General features: G+C 40.7%; 1 protein-coding gene across 2 annotated transcripts in view; it reads left to right on the forward strand.

The window, feature by feature from the left end:
• The first annotated feature begins 6,455 nt into the window (after nt 1-6,455).
• Nucleotides 6,456-15,765, forward strand: part of NADK2 (NAD kinase 2, mitochondrial) — a 48,806-nt gene continuing 39,496 nt past the window's right edge. The window contains exon 1 of one of the 2 annotated variants that reach the window (XM_027075389.2): nt 6,456-7,023. In XM_027075389.2, the coding sequence (XP_026931190.1) occupies nt 6,724-7,023 (300 nt within the window). In that variant the 5' untranslated portion in view covers nt 6,456-6,723. The remainder of the gene's footprint in view (nt 7,024-15,765) is intronic. The other variant, XM_027075393.2, reaches the window with a different exon arrangement.

Here is a 15,765-nt window from a genome sequence, read left to right on the forward strand (position 1 = left end):
TGGGTGTAGCTGTATAGAGCCTGTTTTTTTAATATATACATATAGCCAAATAAATCTTTTCTTTTTAAAAAAATGTTTATTTATTGGGGCACCTCAGTGGCTCAGTGGGTTAAACATCTGACTCTTGATCCCGGCTCGTGATCTCATAGTTTATGAGTTCAAGCTCCACGTCGACCTCTCTGCTGTCAGTGCAGAGCCTACTTCAGAATCTTTGCCCCCTCTCTCAGTCCCCTCCCCCCTCAAAAACAAATAAACAAATGTTTATCTAATAATAAAATTTGTTTTAATTAATTAATTGAGAGAGAGAGAGTGCATGAATGGAGAAGGGGCACAGAGAGGGAAAGAGAGAATCCCAAGCAGGCTCTGCACTCTCAGCACAGAGCCCGACGCAGGGCTCAAACTCATGAACTGGGAGCTCCTGACCTGAGCCAAAATCAAGAGTCTGATGCTCAACTGACTGAGCCACCCAGGCGCCCCCAAATGATACCATAATAATGGTAGACTGTAATAATTTTAACAATCGTGCAACAGAGTTTTGATGCTCCTCTTTTGAGATTTGTCTCAGAGATACTTCATGAGTTACACACAAAAAAGTAGTCTCAGTGCTTGTAGCCATACTTCATTTTTTAATCAAGTTTGATCACCCCATGACTTCAAAATGACTTTTGATCATCACTCTTAAATAGTCCCTTGTTAGAGGCATCTTACCCTTCTCGGTCTGCCATAACAAAATACCGCAGACTGTGCAGCTTAAACAACAGACATTTCTTTCTCATAGTTCTAGAGTCCGAGAAGTCGAAGATCAGAGGGCCAAGAAAATAGGTTTCATTCTGAGGCCTCTGCTCTTGGTTGTAGGCTACTCACAGGATCTCTTTGTGGGACACAGGCAGAGAGACAGTAAGCTCTCTAGGGTCTCTTCCTATACACCAATACCATTACACCAGGGCCCTTCCCTCATAAACTTGTCTAACTGTAATTATCCCCCAAGGCCCCATCTCCAAATTCCATCACATTGGGTGTTAGGGCTTCAACATAGACATTTAGGGGGAGAACATAAACATTCAGTCCATAACTAGGGAATAAGATGTACAGTTCCAAAATGATTTCTGAAAAGTTTTTGAACAATGACGACATCTATCTGGAATAATGGGTCTAACTTCACTAAATGCTACTTTGAAGAACAATATTCATTTGAATGTAGACATGTGAATACACAATTTTTCAAAGTTACGTTATTTTGTTACAATACCTTTTACAGTAATAAAAGCAATTATATATAGATACATATAGATATACTAAAACCTGAGCTAATGCCTGAAAATTTTAGTTTGGCATGTGAAAGTTGAGTTAACTCTTTTCGACCATAATTTGGTTACAATATAAATTGTTCAGAGTTTTGTTCCTTCCCTATAACTGAGTATAACTTAGTGAAAAAATGAGCTACTAAGAGAAGCCCATTCATTTTTCTAGTGACTGTGGAAGAAATACAGCATCTTCTACTTCTAAATTAAGCAATGATTCAGGAAATGGAAAAGAAAAAGTTAATGTGAGAGAGTGATAGAGGAAAGGTAGAGAGAAGGTTAAAAAAATAAAAGAATAGCTCTAGCACGAAAGAATAAAAAGAAAGGAAAAACAAATTTTAAAGTTGGTTGCGTTTTTTCAATCCCAAAAAGTGCCTCTGATGCAGAACATAGTCAGTGAAAATTTTCTTTAGAAGCTAACATAAACAGGAAGACATTTGGAGAAGAAATTAAAGAACTGGTTCTCTTTTCCTATAAGATCTTAGCCAATAGGGGAACGTTGTGATTGCACTAAATTGTTAAAGAGAAGCAGGGAACAGAGATCTTTATCCTCCTAACATGTTCATTCTTGCTCTCACTTTAAGGTGGAGATAGAGCAATGTTTTCTCAATGCCTCAAACATTTTAATGTAATTTGAATTCATTCTTTCCTTCTGTGATTTTCCTTGAACTTCTCTGCAAATACCAAGCAAAAAAAAAATTAGATTACTTCAATTACTTGTCTATATATTAATGCCAGTGCAACAGAATCAAAAATAGTATTAGAATGTCAGGAAGGCAGAGAAAGAGTGAAAATTTCTGGATTACGACATGGTTACTCACAGCAGAAACATAGTATTTAGCTTGTGACTTTCAAATCATTTTCTGTCCACTGTACTATTCCTTCTTACAATCTTTATGCAAATATTTAGTAATATTTTGGATAATAGTAGAAACATCTTATAGTTTCTGTTTGTCCTGTTTCTTCATCTAACCTCCTTTTTGGCTTTTCTACATACTTTGACCTCTCTTTAACATGAAGAGATCATCATACAATGATAATAATTTTCATAAGTTATTAGGTGATCTCAAAGCACACATCTTCTTAGATTTTAATAGAAGCTGCTTTTATTAAAATTTTATTAAATATTTCCCAAATATATTAGATATATATTTAACATTATATTTAATTATATATATATTATATTATATATATTATATATAATTAATTATATATATTAATTATATATATTATATATATAATTTTATATATTATATATTAATTATATATATATTATATATATATATATATATAAAATAAACTTAACAGTCTTCTCTTTCAACAGGACTTTAGACTTTACCAAGTTATTCAGCTTAATTTATGGCCCGTCAAAATGTTCTCTCTTTAAACTATTATTTTACATCCATTACTGCCAAAGCCAGGAACCCTTTGACCCCAGGGACTAATAACTATGCAAGTCTTAGAGTATGTGGATGCCGTTAAAGAAAAGGGGCGGGGGTGTATATCTTTCATAGAGTCAGAATGTGCATGAAGTGAGTTGGAGGGGGATCTAGGGATTGGGAAGGATGCATTTTAAGCTTTGTAAATCCTCAAATTGTGAATGTCACAATGATATAGAACTTTTCCCATAAAATGTTGAAAACAAGTAAACTTCTTGAGATGTGTTTACCAGGTGGTTGGGTAAGCTTACTCTAGAAAAGTACACCAGCACTGCCAGACCTGGGGTTTGAGTTTGAAACTCAGTAACATTACAGATTATTTTAGTAGTTTGAGGGTACTGAAACTCATATTAAATTCATGAATGCAAGCACTTTTGTTTGTTTTGCAATGAATAGATCATACCCACAGTACTGCATGATTTTTGACATCAGACTTGGAGTGGACAAACTGGAATACATGAACACATTTAAAGTTTCTAAGATGATATTTAGAAACTGTGGCATTGGAGAAGTTATTGAAATAACTGGGAATGTTTAGCCTTATAAAGCCTTGATGTAATAGCTTTCAAATAATTTAGAAGATTGGCAAAATTTCTTAATCTCTGCCAACCTAGTGGATATGAAAGACTATTTCAGTGAAATTACCTTAATTTGTATTTTTCTAATTTCTAATAAGGTTGAGTATATTTCAGATATTTATTCTCTGCTTGTTTCTTCTAAGAAATTCCTGTTCATAAATAATATTTGCAAAGCTAAGCATGTCATTTTCCCCTTTTAGTGGCTTCTTAGCATATACAGGATAAAAGCCAAGTTCCTAAGCATGGATATAACATCTTCCATGTCTTTCCCCCATCTGCCTTTTTTTTTTTAACTTGTTTTATTTTTTATTTTTTTAAATTTACATCCAAATTAGTTAGCATATAGTGCAACAATGATTTCAGGAGTAGATTCCTTAATGCCCCTTACCCATTTAGCCCATCCCCCCTCCCACAACCCCTCCAGTAACCCTCTGTTCTCCATATTTATAAGTCTCTTCTCATAATGAGGTTTTGTCCACCTCCCTGTTTTAATTATTTTTTCCCTTTCCTTTATGTTCATCTGTTTTGTCTCTTAAAGTCCTCATATGAGTGAAGTCATATGATTTTTGTCTTTCTCTGACTAATTTCACTTAGCATAATACCCTCCAGTTCCATCCACGTAGTTGCAAATGGCAAGGTTTCATTCTTTTTGATTGCCGAGTAATACTCCATTGTGTATATATACCACATCTTCTTTATCCATTCATTCATCGATGGACATTGGGCTCTTTCCATACTTTGGCTATTGTTGATAGTGCTGCTATAAACACCCCCATCCACCTTTTATAGTAATCTGCCTCTCTAGCCTCACCTTTCATTGTTGCTTGCCTCCCTCTAAATTCTCTAGGAATTCAGCACTGCTATTTCATTCTCCATACTTTTGTTCATGCTGTTTCCTCTCTAGAAATCCTTACTATAACAGTGTTGGAATAGTGAGAAGAGAAAGGACCTTGAGGATGTTCAAGTTATAAATGAGTAACTCACAGGAGTGCCTGGGTGGCTCAGTCAGTTGAGCGTCTGACTTCGGCTAGGGTCATGATCTCACGGTTTGTGCATTCCAGCCCCGCGTCAGGCTCTGTGCTGACAGCTCAGAGTCTGGAGCCTGTTTCAGATTCTGTGTCTCCCTCTCTCTCTCTCTGCCCCTCCCCTGACTCACACTCTGTCTCTCTCAAAAATAAACATAAAAAATTAAAAAAAAAAGAAAAATAAATAAAAAAATGAGTAACTCACATCCCATAGAAATTAAGAGATGTGCTTAAATTTCCACTACAAGTCACTATTAGCACCTGCTGTGAGGCAACGTTCCTGGCCAGTGACCTACTAAAAGACATCTGGGGCGCCTGGGTGGCTCAGTTGACTAAGTGTCTGTCTCTGGATTTTGGCTCAGGTCATGATTTCACCATTTGTGAGTTTGAGCCCATGTTGGGCTCTGCACTGACAGCGTGAAGCCTGCTTGAGACTCTCCCTCTCCCTCTGCCCTTCCATATGCTTTCTCTCTCAAAAAAATAACATTAAAAAATACTGCGTGGTGGCTGGGTGGTTCAGTCAATTAAATGTCCGACTTCAGCTCAGGTCATGACCTCACAGTTCGTGAGTTCAAGCCCCACGTTGGGTTCTGTGCTGACAGCTCAGAGCCTGGAGCCTGCTTCAGATTTGTGTCTCCCTCTCTCTCTGCCCCTCCCCTCCCCCCCACTCATGCTCTGTCTCCTTCTGTCTCTCAAAAATAAATATTTAAAAAATACTTTAAAAGTAGACATCTATCAGACTCAATTGTATATTTCCTAATAATATAGTACCCGGCACACATTAGGGATTCTATAAATATTCAGTGAACCCATGAATAAATGGTGGTGGTGGTGGCTAGCTGAAAAGGAAGAGCCCAGATTCAGAATCAATTTGGGCTTGACAGAGCCTTGGTGCCACTCTAGTTCAGTATCTTCATTTTACCGATGTGGAATCCGAGGCCCAGAAAGAGTTAGCAACCTTCCCAAAGTCCACAGACTAATTATTGATAGTGCTAGGACTCTAAAGAAGCAAAGAGGGAGCCAAAGCAAGTGCATGTGAGGAGCATTAGGGTAACAGTAGGATGTGGACTGCCATTTGACTCTCCCCTTATCATGCGAGCATTTTCTTGCACGTCCATTACCACTAACTCAACCTAGGGCCACGTCTAACTATTCCAACAGTGCCAAGTCTCCTTCCTACCCCTGCCTCCCAATCCACTCAATAGTCCCAAGCCAGATCAACAGTCCTCAAACATTGTTTTCAGGACTCGCATCTTTCCAGTTAAAAGCTTTCAAGATTTCAAGCTTTCAAGGCCACGACTGCCTATAGAATAAAGTCCAAATTACTAACATTCTTAAGCTTTCTCTCTTGTCCTAGCTACCTTTTCAACGTTCTCTCCCCATCCAGAAATGCTTCACTTGGCGATTCCTCTACCCGCTATCCTCTAATTTCCTCAATGGCTACCTGTCTCCCTCCGGACTGATAGTTTTTTGGTTGTCAGCAGAGGCTGTAACTTGTGCAGTCCCACGGGCGCCATGCTTAGATGGGCCAGGGACCCGGCTTACCGCTCTCGGTCTTGAAATTCTTGATAATTTCTGAACAAGAAGCTCGCATTTTCATTTAGCACTAGGCCCCACAATTTATGCACATGGTCTTTGGTCAGTTTCCTTGCCCCTCCCCCTCCCCCACACCCCCCAGCCCAGTGTTGGTCATATTGGCCATCTGCCTAGACTTAGTTGAAGGAAGGGATAAAGAATGCAGTCTTATGTGCCATGATTAAAGAGTGGTTTTATGTGGTCTGTTTAAGAGCAATAAAGAAGCCCAGGCAAGGAGGCGCTTACAGGCACCTGCTCTCCCGCCAGGCGCTCGAAACCCCACCCGCAGTCCCCCGCGCCGCTTCAGACCGGTTCCAGCTGGATTCCTAAGGCAGCTCTATCGCCAAATAGAATCCCAGCCCTTCTTCTGGCCACAGCCAACCCCCGCAGCTCCTCAGGCTCCGAAACCGCAGCGGGCTCTGATTGGTTCACAGAGTTGGGGGCGGCCGTGTGGGTTTGGTGCCCACCCAGGGAAGGGGGTGGAGCTGGAGTCGGCCCGCCGGTGTCGAAGCAGCCACTGCGCAGGCGTGGATGGAAACGGATACACAAACAAACAAAACCCACCACCCTGAGGCCTCTAGCTCTTCCCCGCCCACCTTTCCCTGGCTCGGGCTCTCCCTCCTCCCAGTCGCCGGGTTTTCCCCGCCCCCGTCAACGTCTGGGCACGTCTCCCTCGCGGCGCGGGCCACGCACTGTAGTGCTCTTAACCTCTGCCCGCCCGGCGCGGAGTTAGAGGCCGGGTCTGCGCGGGCCGCGCGCACTGTTGGTGGCGGCAGCCCGGGCCTGCAGCCCCGCCGGGCGGAGGATGACTTGCTACCGAGGCTTCCTGCTGGGCAGCTGTCGGCGTGTGGCAGGCGGCCGGGCGGCGGTGCTGAGGGGGCCGGGCGCGGGAGGCCCCGCCGCGCGGCCGCGGCTCTGCGGTGACGGCGGCGGCCGGCGACACCTGGGGCAGGGGCAGCTGCGCGAGCTGGCGGGCTGTGGCAGCCGCCCCGAAGGCGGCTTCCGCCCCTCGCGGGTGGTGGTGGTGGCCAAAACCACCCGGTATGAGTTCGAGCAGCAGCGGTACCGTTACGCGGAGCTTTCGGAGGAGGATCTGAAGCAGCTGGTGGGTCCCTGCGGCCCCCGCGGTTGTGTGTGTGCTCGACCCCGGCTTTTTGGTGTGGCGGAGACCTCTCGGGATGACCCTTCTACCCCGGCGCCCTAAATGCCCAGCCTTCCCCCCTCGCTGCCCTCCATCCTTCTGGCTTCGCTCGTAGACCCCCGCCCTCTGTGTATGCTGAGGGGGGGGGTCATTGAAACTGCAGAGACCCCCCCCCCCAAGACGGGGAGGAAGACTTGGGGGGGCAGGGGCTCCCAGTGGGAAGGGTTTGGAGATTCATTTGCGCCCTCACTAGCCCCACTCCCTATTCTCCCTTTGGGGATTAGCAACAACAGCCCCGAGAAAGGTGGGCCAGTGGCTGACGTCTGGACGCCCTGGAAACCGCTCCCCAAGCCTCCCCGAGAAAAAGCCCCCCCCCCCCCTCCGGGCGCCGCTGCGGGAAGTGGGAGAGAGGACGAAGGTACCGCGGACACACCCCCTTTTACTCCGCAGGACTGCTAGGCCTGGGATACTCCAGAAAGCCGGTCTGGGCGAGCCTTTTCCGTGATGGAACGTGGTCGTCAGACAAGGTTCTAGCAGCTTGTTTTAAAAGCACACGTGTTTTGAGTTCAGAGGTTAGCAAGGGAGAAAATTTGACTTTGTGTTATTAAGTAGAAAGGGCAGGACAGAAGGCAGGTGAATCTGGCAATTATGAAATAAAGAGCCTACGTCTATAACATAGTATCTCCACAAGAGACTGTATTTGGTACAGATAGTAACATGTTTGCAGAAGTATATAAATCCATCCAAACAAAAGCCCTGAATATCTTCTCTCTTCCCTCTCCTTTTGAAACTTCTGAACCCATGCTCCCTATCCACCAACTCTAGGAAAAGGGGAGTGAAGATGCTACCATGAACAATATGGAAATCTCTAATTGTTGATACTGTGGCCCCAAAGGCTCTGGAGTTATACATGCTTATAACCATAATCTTGTAGAATTCTGTGTAACAGTGGACAGCTTGTTTTAAACTTCTGGTATGGTTTGTAATCTTCAGATTTTTTCGTAATATTTTGCAGAGGTATCAAAATGAAATTGTAAATCCTCACTGCTTAAATATAGTCTGTTTTCAGCATTAAACTTCTTGATTCTTCAATGAGTTAATTGAGCAGCGTCCCTATTTTTCTTTAATGGAGGTGCTAGGTGCAGGTGTGTTTCCTCTCAGTGTTTGAAGATGTAGCGATTTATAGAAGACAATTGTATCATTTTAAAAAGTAAATCAGTTAATTTGAGTAGGAAGTTGGAGTAGTTATGTTTTGTCAGGGAGTGAAATTGGGGATGAGGCAGGGAATAATGTCAGAGGCAAGCACATTGTTTCTGTTCTGGGAAAGAGGTGTGTCCCTTGGATTGTACTCCCAGTTTTGCAAGATCTACTTTTTAGAAATTGTCAAACATATGTATAAAAATGTTTTCTATACAATTTTATCAAAGCCCCTCGCAGCAGTTTAAAGTAGTACACTCCATTGGCATGTTTGGAGTGTGGGATTGGGATTTAGGAGCTTGGGGTTCTAGGCCCAGTTTGTGTGGTTAACTTCCTATCAGTCTTTTTAACTTCTCTGGGCCTCATGCATGAAAATGATACCTTTTTGTAGTACTGTCAGGTTTTAAAAGTGCTTTCACCTAGTTCAGTATATGAAACAGTAGGCTGGACTAGATAGCCTCTACAGGCTCTTTTTCGTGCTGGCATTTTGAAACTCTGGATGATTTTTCAAGGCCTCAGGAAGATGAGTGTCCTCTAAATTAGGTTAATTCTGGGACCTCTGAATTAGATTGCCACTAATAAAAACATTTTAAATGTAGGCAGATCAATAAGTCTTTAGAAATTGAACTACATAGTGTACCCACTATGGGTATCTAAAGAGAAATCTCTAATTGGTAAATATTTGTCTATTGCTAGGTAATGCTGTTTGGGAGAAGAAAACTTAGCATTAAAACTTCTGTACTATAGAACACATGGTTTTGTAATCTCAAGGCAGTGAAATAGTCGTCGTCATTTCAGTTACATTATATTGGATTAGTTCCTTACTGATTTGAGTTTACCATTTACATTAAAGCCAGTATTCAGAATGGAATAGCAGTAGATGGAGTTGAGGCCAAATATGGGGCTGTGTAAAGTTTTCCTAAAATGGGACTCTGTAGTAGGACTGATAAGCTGGCTAATATTGTTTGCTGTTTTGCTGGGGTAAAAGATATTAAGATATATGAATAATGTGAATTGAGTACAAAAGAAAGTGGCCATGTGCTTACTTTAGTCTCTGGCACCTTACCTCTGGTGTCTATAGTGTCATGGTAACCTGAAGTTTTATACCAGAGGGTTCTCTTTTGTTGTGGAGGTGGTGGTTTTGTTGCAGAATAGGTCTCTGTTAGGTTGTTAAAATGCAAATAGAAGATGAAGGATGGAGTGCCAGTAAAATCTTATACCCCAAAGCCTCATGGGTTACTTAAGTAGAAGAAATACTTCTTAGTTGATAAAGTGTGTACAAAATAGGGTTAAATCTTTGAAGCTTGGTCTTTCACTTTTATTGGTGGCATTGCTTTATTTTTAATTCGTGCAGTGATGTTTCCTGTGAATTTCTGGTGTAGGATTTTACCTCTGCTGGCTCATTACCTTGCAAGGGATAATTAAACTACTTTCCAATTTACTTACATCATAAGAGATATAGCTGTAGGCAGATGTGGAACTTTTATTTATAGGGTCCATGACACTCAACAGATTAGATCTTTAGATGAATCAAAGATGATTGGAAAGGGTTTTGCCATTGTAAACATGCCTTATTGGCCAAAGAGAAGGTTTTATTGAAAACTATTTTCATATATACTAAATGAGACATGAACAATTTCCACCCTTCTCTCCCTCCACCGCAACTCCCTTTAATGGTTGCCTTATTTATTTATTTATTTAAAGTTTGGGTGTGTGTATGGGTGCGTGTGTGTGCATGCATAAGCAGAGGAGGGGCAGAGAGAGAAGCAAAGAGAGCATCTCAAGCAGGCTCTGCTCTCCAGGAACTGTGAGATCATGACTTGAGCTGGAACCAAGAGTCACTTAACCAACCTAGCCACCCCTGCAGGCACTCCTAGTTGTTGTTGTTGTTTTTTAATCTTTTAATGGGATGGAATAATTTCATTTAGCAGTCCCTTTATTACTGGATTAAATTATTCATAGTTATTACCTTCCTAACATATTTGGGAGATCCTAGCACCTTGGATTTTGTTTCCCTTAACAGTGTTTCCTGCAGTGATGGTGTAGCTTAGGTTGTGGTTCTTGGGCAGGTAATACTTTTGCCACATGGTATGCAATGAATGTAGTGTATATGAATATTTATCAAATTAAAGAACATGATCTGGAGTACCTCCAGGGCTTTCTAACAGAGTCTCACTCCTCTCAAATCTTTCAGATACAGGCACCAGAGTGGTCTATCTAAAGTGAACATCTGGCCAGTTTACTCCTCTGCTTAGAACTACTCAAAAGCTCCCCATAACCTGTAGAGTCACCTAGGAAGTTTGTTAAAATGCAGATGCCTGAACCTTTGCACCCCAAGATTCTGATTCAGTTTGTGGAGACTCCAGACTCTGCCTTTATCAACCACACACCCTTAAGGTTGTTGGCTCTGTCCAGGGGACTTCATTTTTAATAAGCTCTCCAGATTTGCAGGTGGTCCCCAGGTCACACTTTGAGAAACACTGCTCTATGGGAACCTTCATGATCCTTACTTAGTATGCCAAACAAGGCCCTTCATGAACTGGCTCCTGTATGCCTGTTGAGCTTTATTTCTTATCAGTTTTTGTCTCGAACTTCATTTTCCACTAATTTCAAACTATTTTAATTTTCATTAGGTGCTGTGCTGATTTAATTTTATGTATTTATGGATTAGTGCATTAAAATGTTCAAAATGTAAAAGATACAGAAGGCTATACAATGAAAAGTCTCTTATTCTTGTTACTGGGCACTGTGTTTTTGTCCCTGGAAGTAGCCAGTGTTATCAGTTTCTTGTGTTTCCTTCCAGAAATAATCCATACATACAAATCAACACAATGAAATATTATTTTTATTTGTCCCACCCCTTTTTACTTAGTGATAACATACTATTTAAGCTATTCTGCACCTTGTTCTTTCTTTAAAATAGTATGTGTAGGAGTCCATTGTGTGCATGTCTTAATTTATTAAAATACATTCTGTAATGGGGGTGCCTGGGGGGCTCATTCTGTTAAGCTTCTGATTTTGGCTCAGGTCATGATCTCAGATTTGTGAGTTTGAGCCCCACATTGGTCTTGCTGCTGTCAGTGCAGAGCCCACTTTGGATCTTCTGTCCACCCCCCCCCCATGTCTCTACCCCTCCCCCGCTTGCATGCATGCACACTGTCTCTCCCTACCCCCCCCAAAATTAACATTAAAATACATTCTATAGTGAGTAACGTGTGTGTTAATTTATGTATGTGTGAACCAGGCTCTAAGATAAATACCTAAAAGTGGAATTGCTGAGTCAAAAGGCATGTACATTTGAAATTTTAATGGGTATTGCTAAATTTCTTCCCTTCAAGGCTGTACCAATGTATACCTTCCCCAGCAATGGATGAAAGTTACTGTTATTCCACAAGAAGTTTATCACACTTTGGAGTTTTACCAAGCTGGGAGGTGAAAAAATGGTATTTCAGGGTGGTTTGATTTGTATCTGTTAGTGTCTTTTCCTCTGCAGCCTCTTTTAGTGTGAATACTTCTCTTTCCTCTAACCAAATTTGGAGGTCAAGCTCCAGATGTTACTGTCATAGGAAGCCTTCCTTTGTAACCTTGCTGTGCCCCTCTTTGGCCACCAAAGTTGTGTTAGGTACTCTTCACTGTATCTTCCCAATACTTACACATTTGAGTTTTCCACCTTTGAGTATAATCTGATTATTTTCTTCTCTAGACTTCAGGGCAAAGACTGCATCTTATTCATCATCCTCTCCACCTTCCCATCCCCACCAAAAAAGGTAGTAAAACGTTTGTCTTTTTAAAAGTTATTTTTAGTTCTTTTCTCTTGGAGGCTTCCAGTCCAGAGCCGTATTTCCAGCTATCATTCTTCTGAAAGACGTTAGCTGCTGAAATCTTAAGATAGAGGTTACCAACATGAGTTTCCTGGAAGAGGCTTCATGTGTTAAAGAAACATGAGCCTAAACAAAACAGGATTTTTATTTGACCGTGGGAGGGGGACAGAAAAATGTGTCAAATTTTGTGCGATACAACTTGGAAAGTAGAGACTTACAGTACACTCCTTCCCATAAATATTTGTCATTAATGGGAGACCCAGAAAGATGTAAAAGGGTTGAATATTACAGTAGCTGAAATTCCACCACTAACGTAATCATTGACTAGTGTGCTTTAGAGCCCTGATTTTCAGGCTTTTCTTATCAGGATTACCTAGGGGAGGTTTTCAAAACTACAAATATGTGGCCAGCCATGAGACTGTAAACAACATAATTTCTTACTGTGATCCCTTTTCCTGTGTTTTTAATTATATGAATTAAGTTTTGAGTAAAAAAGTGTTTATCAATACACATTAGTATCTTCTTAGCTAGTAAGGTGTAAGTTAACTTTATTTTTCGCTATCATTGATCTTTGTAATACGTAATAGGTGTATTTCAAAATATCACCAAATGTGCCGGTTATTTCATGCCTTAGGAAAGTTCATTATATATGATGTGGATTGTGCAGGAGATTAGACCAACCTCCATAAGACATTTGCATTCAAGGAGAGGTTAGTCAATTGGATTTCTTCTTCCTAACTGAAAGTTGGTAGAATTAGGACATAGGAACAGAATAGTTCTTGGCCTGTGTAACTTAATCATTAAAATGAGGCTTAGTGCCCTAATGAGCATTTACATTTCCCAAGAAGGAGTGAAATCTATAGCTAATGTAGGGTTGTTGGGAGTCTCTAGTGGACAAGTCTTGGATTAAGAGCAGGGGCGCCTTGGGTGGCTCAGTCTTGGATCTGAAGGGGCGTCTGGGTGGCTCAGTCGGTTAGGCGTCTGACTTCAGTTCAGGTCATGATCTCACAGTCTGTGAGTTCGAGCCCCACGTCGGGCTCTGAGCTGACAGCTTGGAGCCTGGAGCCTGCTTTGGATTCTGTGTCTCCCTCTCTCTCTGCACCTCCCTTGCTTTTGCTCTCTCTCTTTCTCTGCCTCTCAAAAATAAACAAACATTAAAAAAAACTAAAAAAAAAAAAAAAAAGGGCAGGAGATCTGAGTTTGGATACTGGCACCAATCTATTAGCTTTGTAAACTGGATCAAGTAACCTAACCTCTTTCTATTTATCAGCCTCTTTGACTTTGAAATAGGTATAATGTCTGTTTTTCCTTGTTTACATGATTTTTAGGAAGAGCAAATTGACTGATAATTTACATAATTTAAAGCAGCATAATTAAGATTTTTAGCCACAATAATGATCATTATGTAAATGTCACCATTATTTATTAAATTTTTTACCTAAAATGGTACTGATTTGGTCACTTCAAAATAGGTTCCTTTGTAAAACAGATGGTTTAAGTAACTGAAGACTTATTGAATTTAACTTTTGCTCATTTTTTTTTTTAAGCCCATTTCTTGGAGGAAGTGATAGTTTTCAATTGTTTACTTTCTTCTAAGAAGTATTTTTGCGGGGTGCCTGGGTGGCTCAGTCGGTTGAGTGTCCAACTCTTTATTTTGGCTCAGGTCATGATTCCAGGGTTGTGGGTTCGAGTTCCGTGTTGGGTTCTGTGCTGAGTGTGGAACCTGCTTAAGATTCTCGCTCTCTCCCTCTGCCTTTGTCCCCTGTTGTACTCTCTCTCTCAAAAAAAAAAAAAAGTATTTTTGTAGTGGAGAAAATAATTATAAAAATTATGGTCTTTAAAAATAAGATCTAAAAATATGTTTCAAAATAAAACTTGCTTACAGTGTCACTATTGCCAACATTCATGAAGTTTGTTGGTTAATTTGTTTAAAGTGTCACCCATTCATTGAGCACTTGCTAGGTTCTGGGGAACCACAGGTGAATAAAAGAGTTCCCAAATGTATGGAGAAAATATTTTAAATTGTGTTATAACTGTAAGTGGTCCACGGGAATACAGAGAAGGGAGGGAGTAATTTGGGAAGGGTAAGAATGAAAGAGAAAAAGATGACCTTTGCATTTTTTCAACTTTTAAGTAGACTTGCTAGTGATCTTTTTAAAGTTTAGACTTTCCGTTATGAAATGTTTTTACCACATAGAAAACTTTCAAAATAGACCCCTGTATATCCAGCTACTGAGACGTAACAGATACTAATATTTTGCCACATTTGCTTGAGATACTTACAAAAAATTTTTTAAAAATATTTGTTTATTTTTGATAGAAACAGAGTGTGAGCAGGCGAGGGGCAGAGAGAAGGGGAGACACAGAATCCAGAGCAGGCCCCAGGCTCTGAGCTGTCAGCAAAGAGCCCAACACAGGGCTCGAACCCACAAGCCATGAGAACATGACCTGAGCCGAAGTCGGACCTTTAACCAACTGAGCCACCCAGGTGCCCCAATGCCAGAGATATTTTTAAAGGGAATGTTATAACTAAAGCCTTATCATTCCAACTTTTTTCCTCCCTGTGTCCCTAGAGGTAACCACTAGCCTGAAGTTGTTAAATAAATATATATATACACATATATATCTTTTTCATGCATATGTTATACATTTATTAATGTGACCATGCCCATAAAAAGTGTATTGTGTGTCTTAAAGTTACATCAATAATATATTCTTTAAATTGTATACCTGTTCTTTAGAAATTTGCTTTTCTTATTCACTATTGGTTTTGAAACTTCTCTATTTTGATATATGTTAATTTATTTTAAGTGCTGTCAAGTATTACATTGTTTAGATAATGAGGTTGTTTCTAGTTTTTTCTATTAAAAAATGCAATTAGAAGTACAAATAATATTTCCATAAGCACTGAACATCTCCCTGATACCCCGTGTTCTCATTAGCACTTGGTGGACTTTATCATTTTTGCCAATATGATGACAGTGAAATGAGATCCTTTAAGTTTAGGGTATTTTAATTAAATATTAAAGAATAAGGAAGAATTTGTATGTCAAGGATAGAGAACAGTACTAATGAGACAGTGGAGAAGTTAATCTTTGCCAGCCAAAAGAACTGAGATATTTCTGACTGTAATCTACAGTTGGAAAAATTTTACATATGACTCACTAAGTACATATACTCGTATTTGAAATAAAAGGTAATATGAAACAACTGAGCAGTTGCATGTAGTAGAGTTTATTCTTAATACCAGTGCTGCTTGTGATCAATAAATTGATGTGACAGCCATTTTAGGGGCAGTTTGAAAATCATTGTTCAAGAGTGAGTATATAGAAGGGGAACAGGTAGGCTGGACCTTATCAGGGTATTAAATGTCATGTGCAGGAGTTTGCTTTATGTCCTAGTCATTTTCAGTGGTTTTTTAGCAATAGAAAACAACTGTCAGTCCTGTTCTCTTTCCCCACAAGAGGAGTGGAGGGTCAGTTTTTCTGAGACGTTAGCATTCTGGGCCTAGCATGAAAGCAGGCTTCTGGTAGTGGTGGTTAGGTTGGAGGACTGGGAAATAAAGACTTTTAAAGGAAGCAGTTAGAAATTCTGGAGGCAGGCTATTACGTGACACCAGATAAGAGCTGATGTTGCCCAGAACTCAAGCAGTGGCAGCATGACTGTGGACAGATTGTTGTTCTTCACC

The sequence above is a fragment of the Acinonyx jubatus genome, chromosome A1 (genome assembly GCF_027475565.1).
Source record: "Acinonyx jubatus isolate Ajub_Pintada_27869175 chromosome A1, VMU_Ajub_asm_v1.0, whole genome shotgun sequence".
In the NCBI taxonomy this organism is placed as follows: domain Eukaryota; kingdom Metazoa; phylum Chordata; class Mammalia; order Carnivora; family Felidae; genus Acinonyx; species Acinonyx jubatus.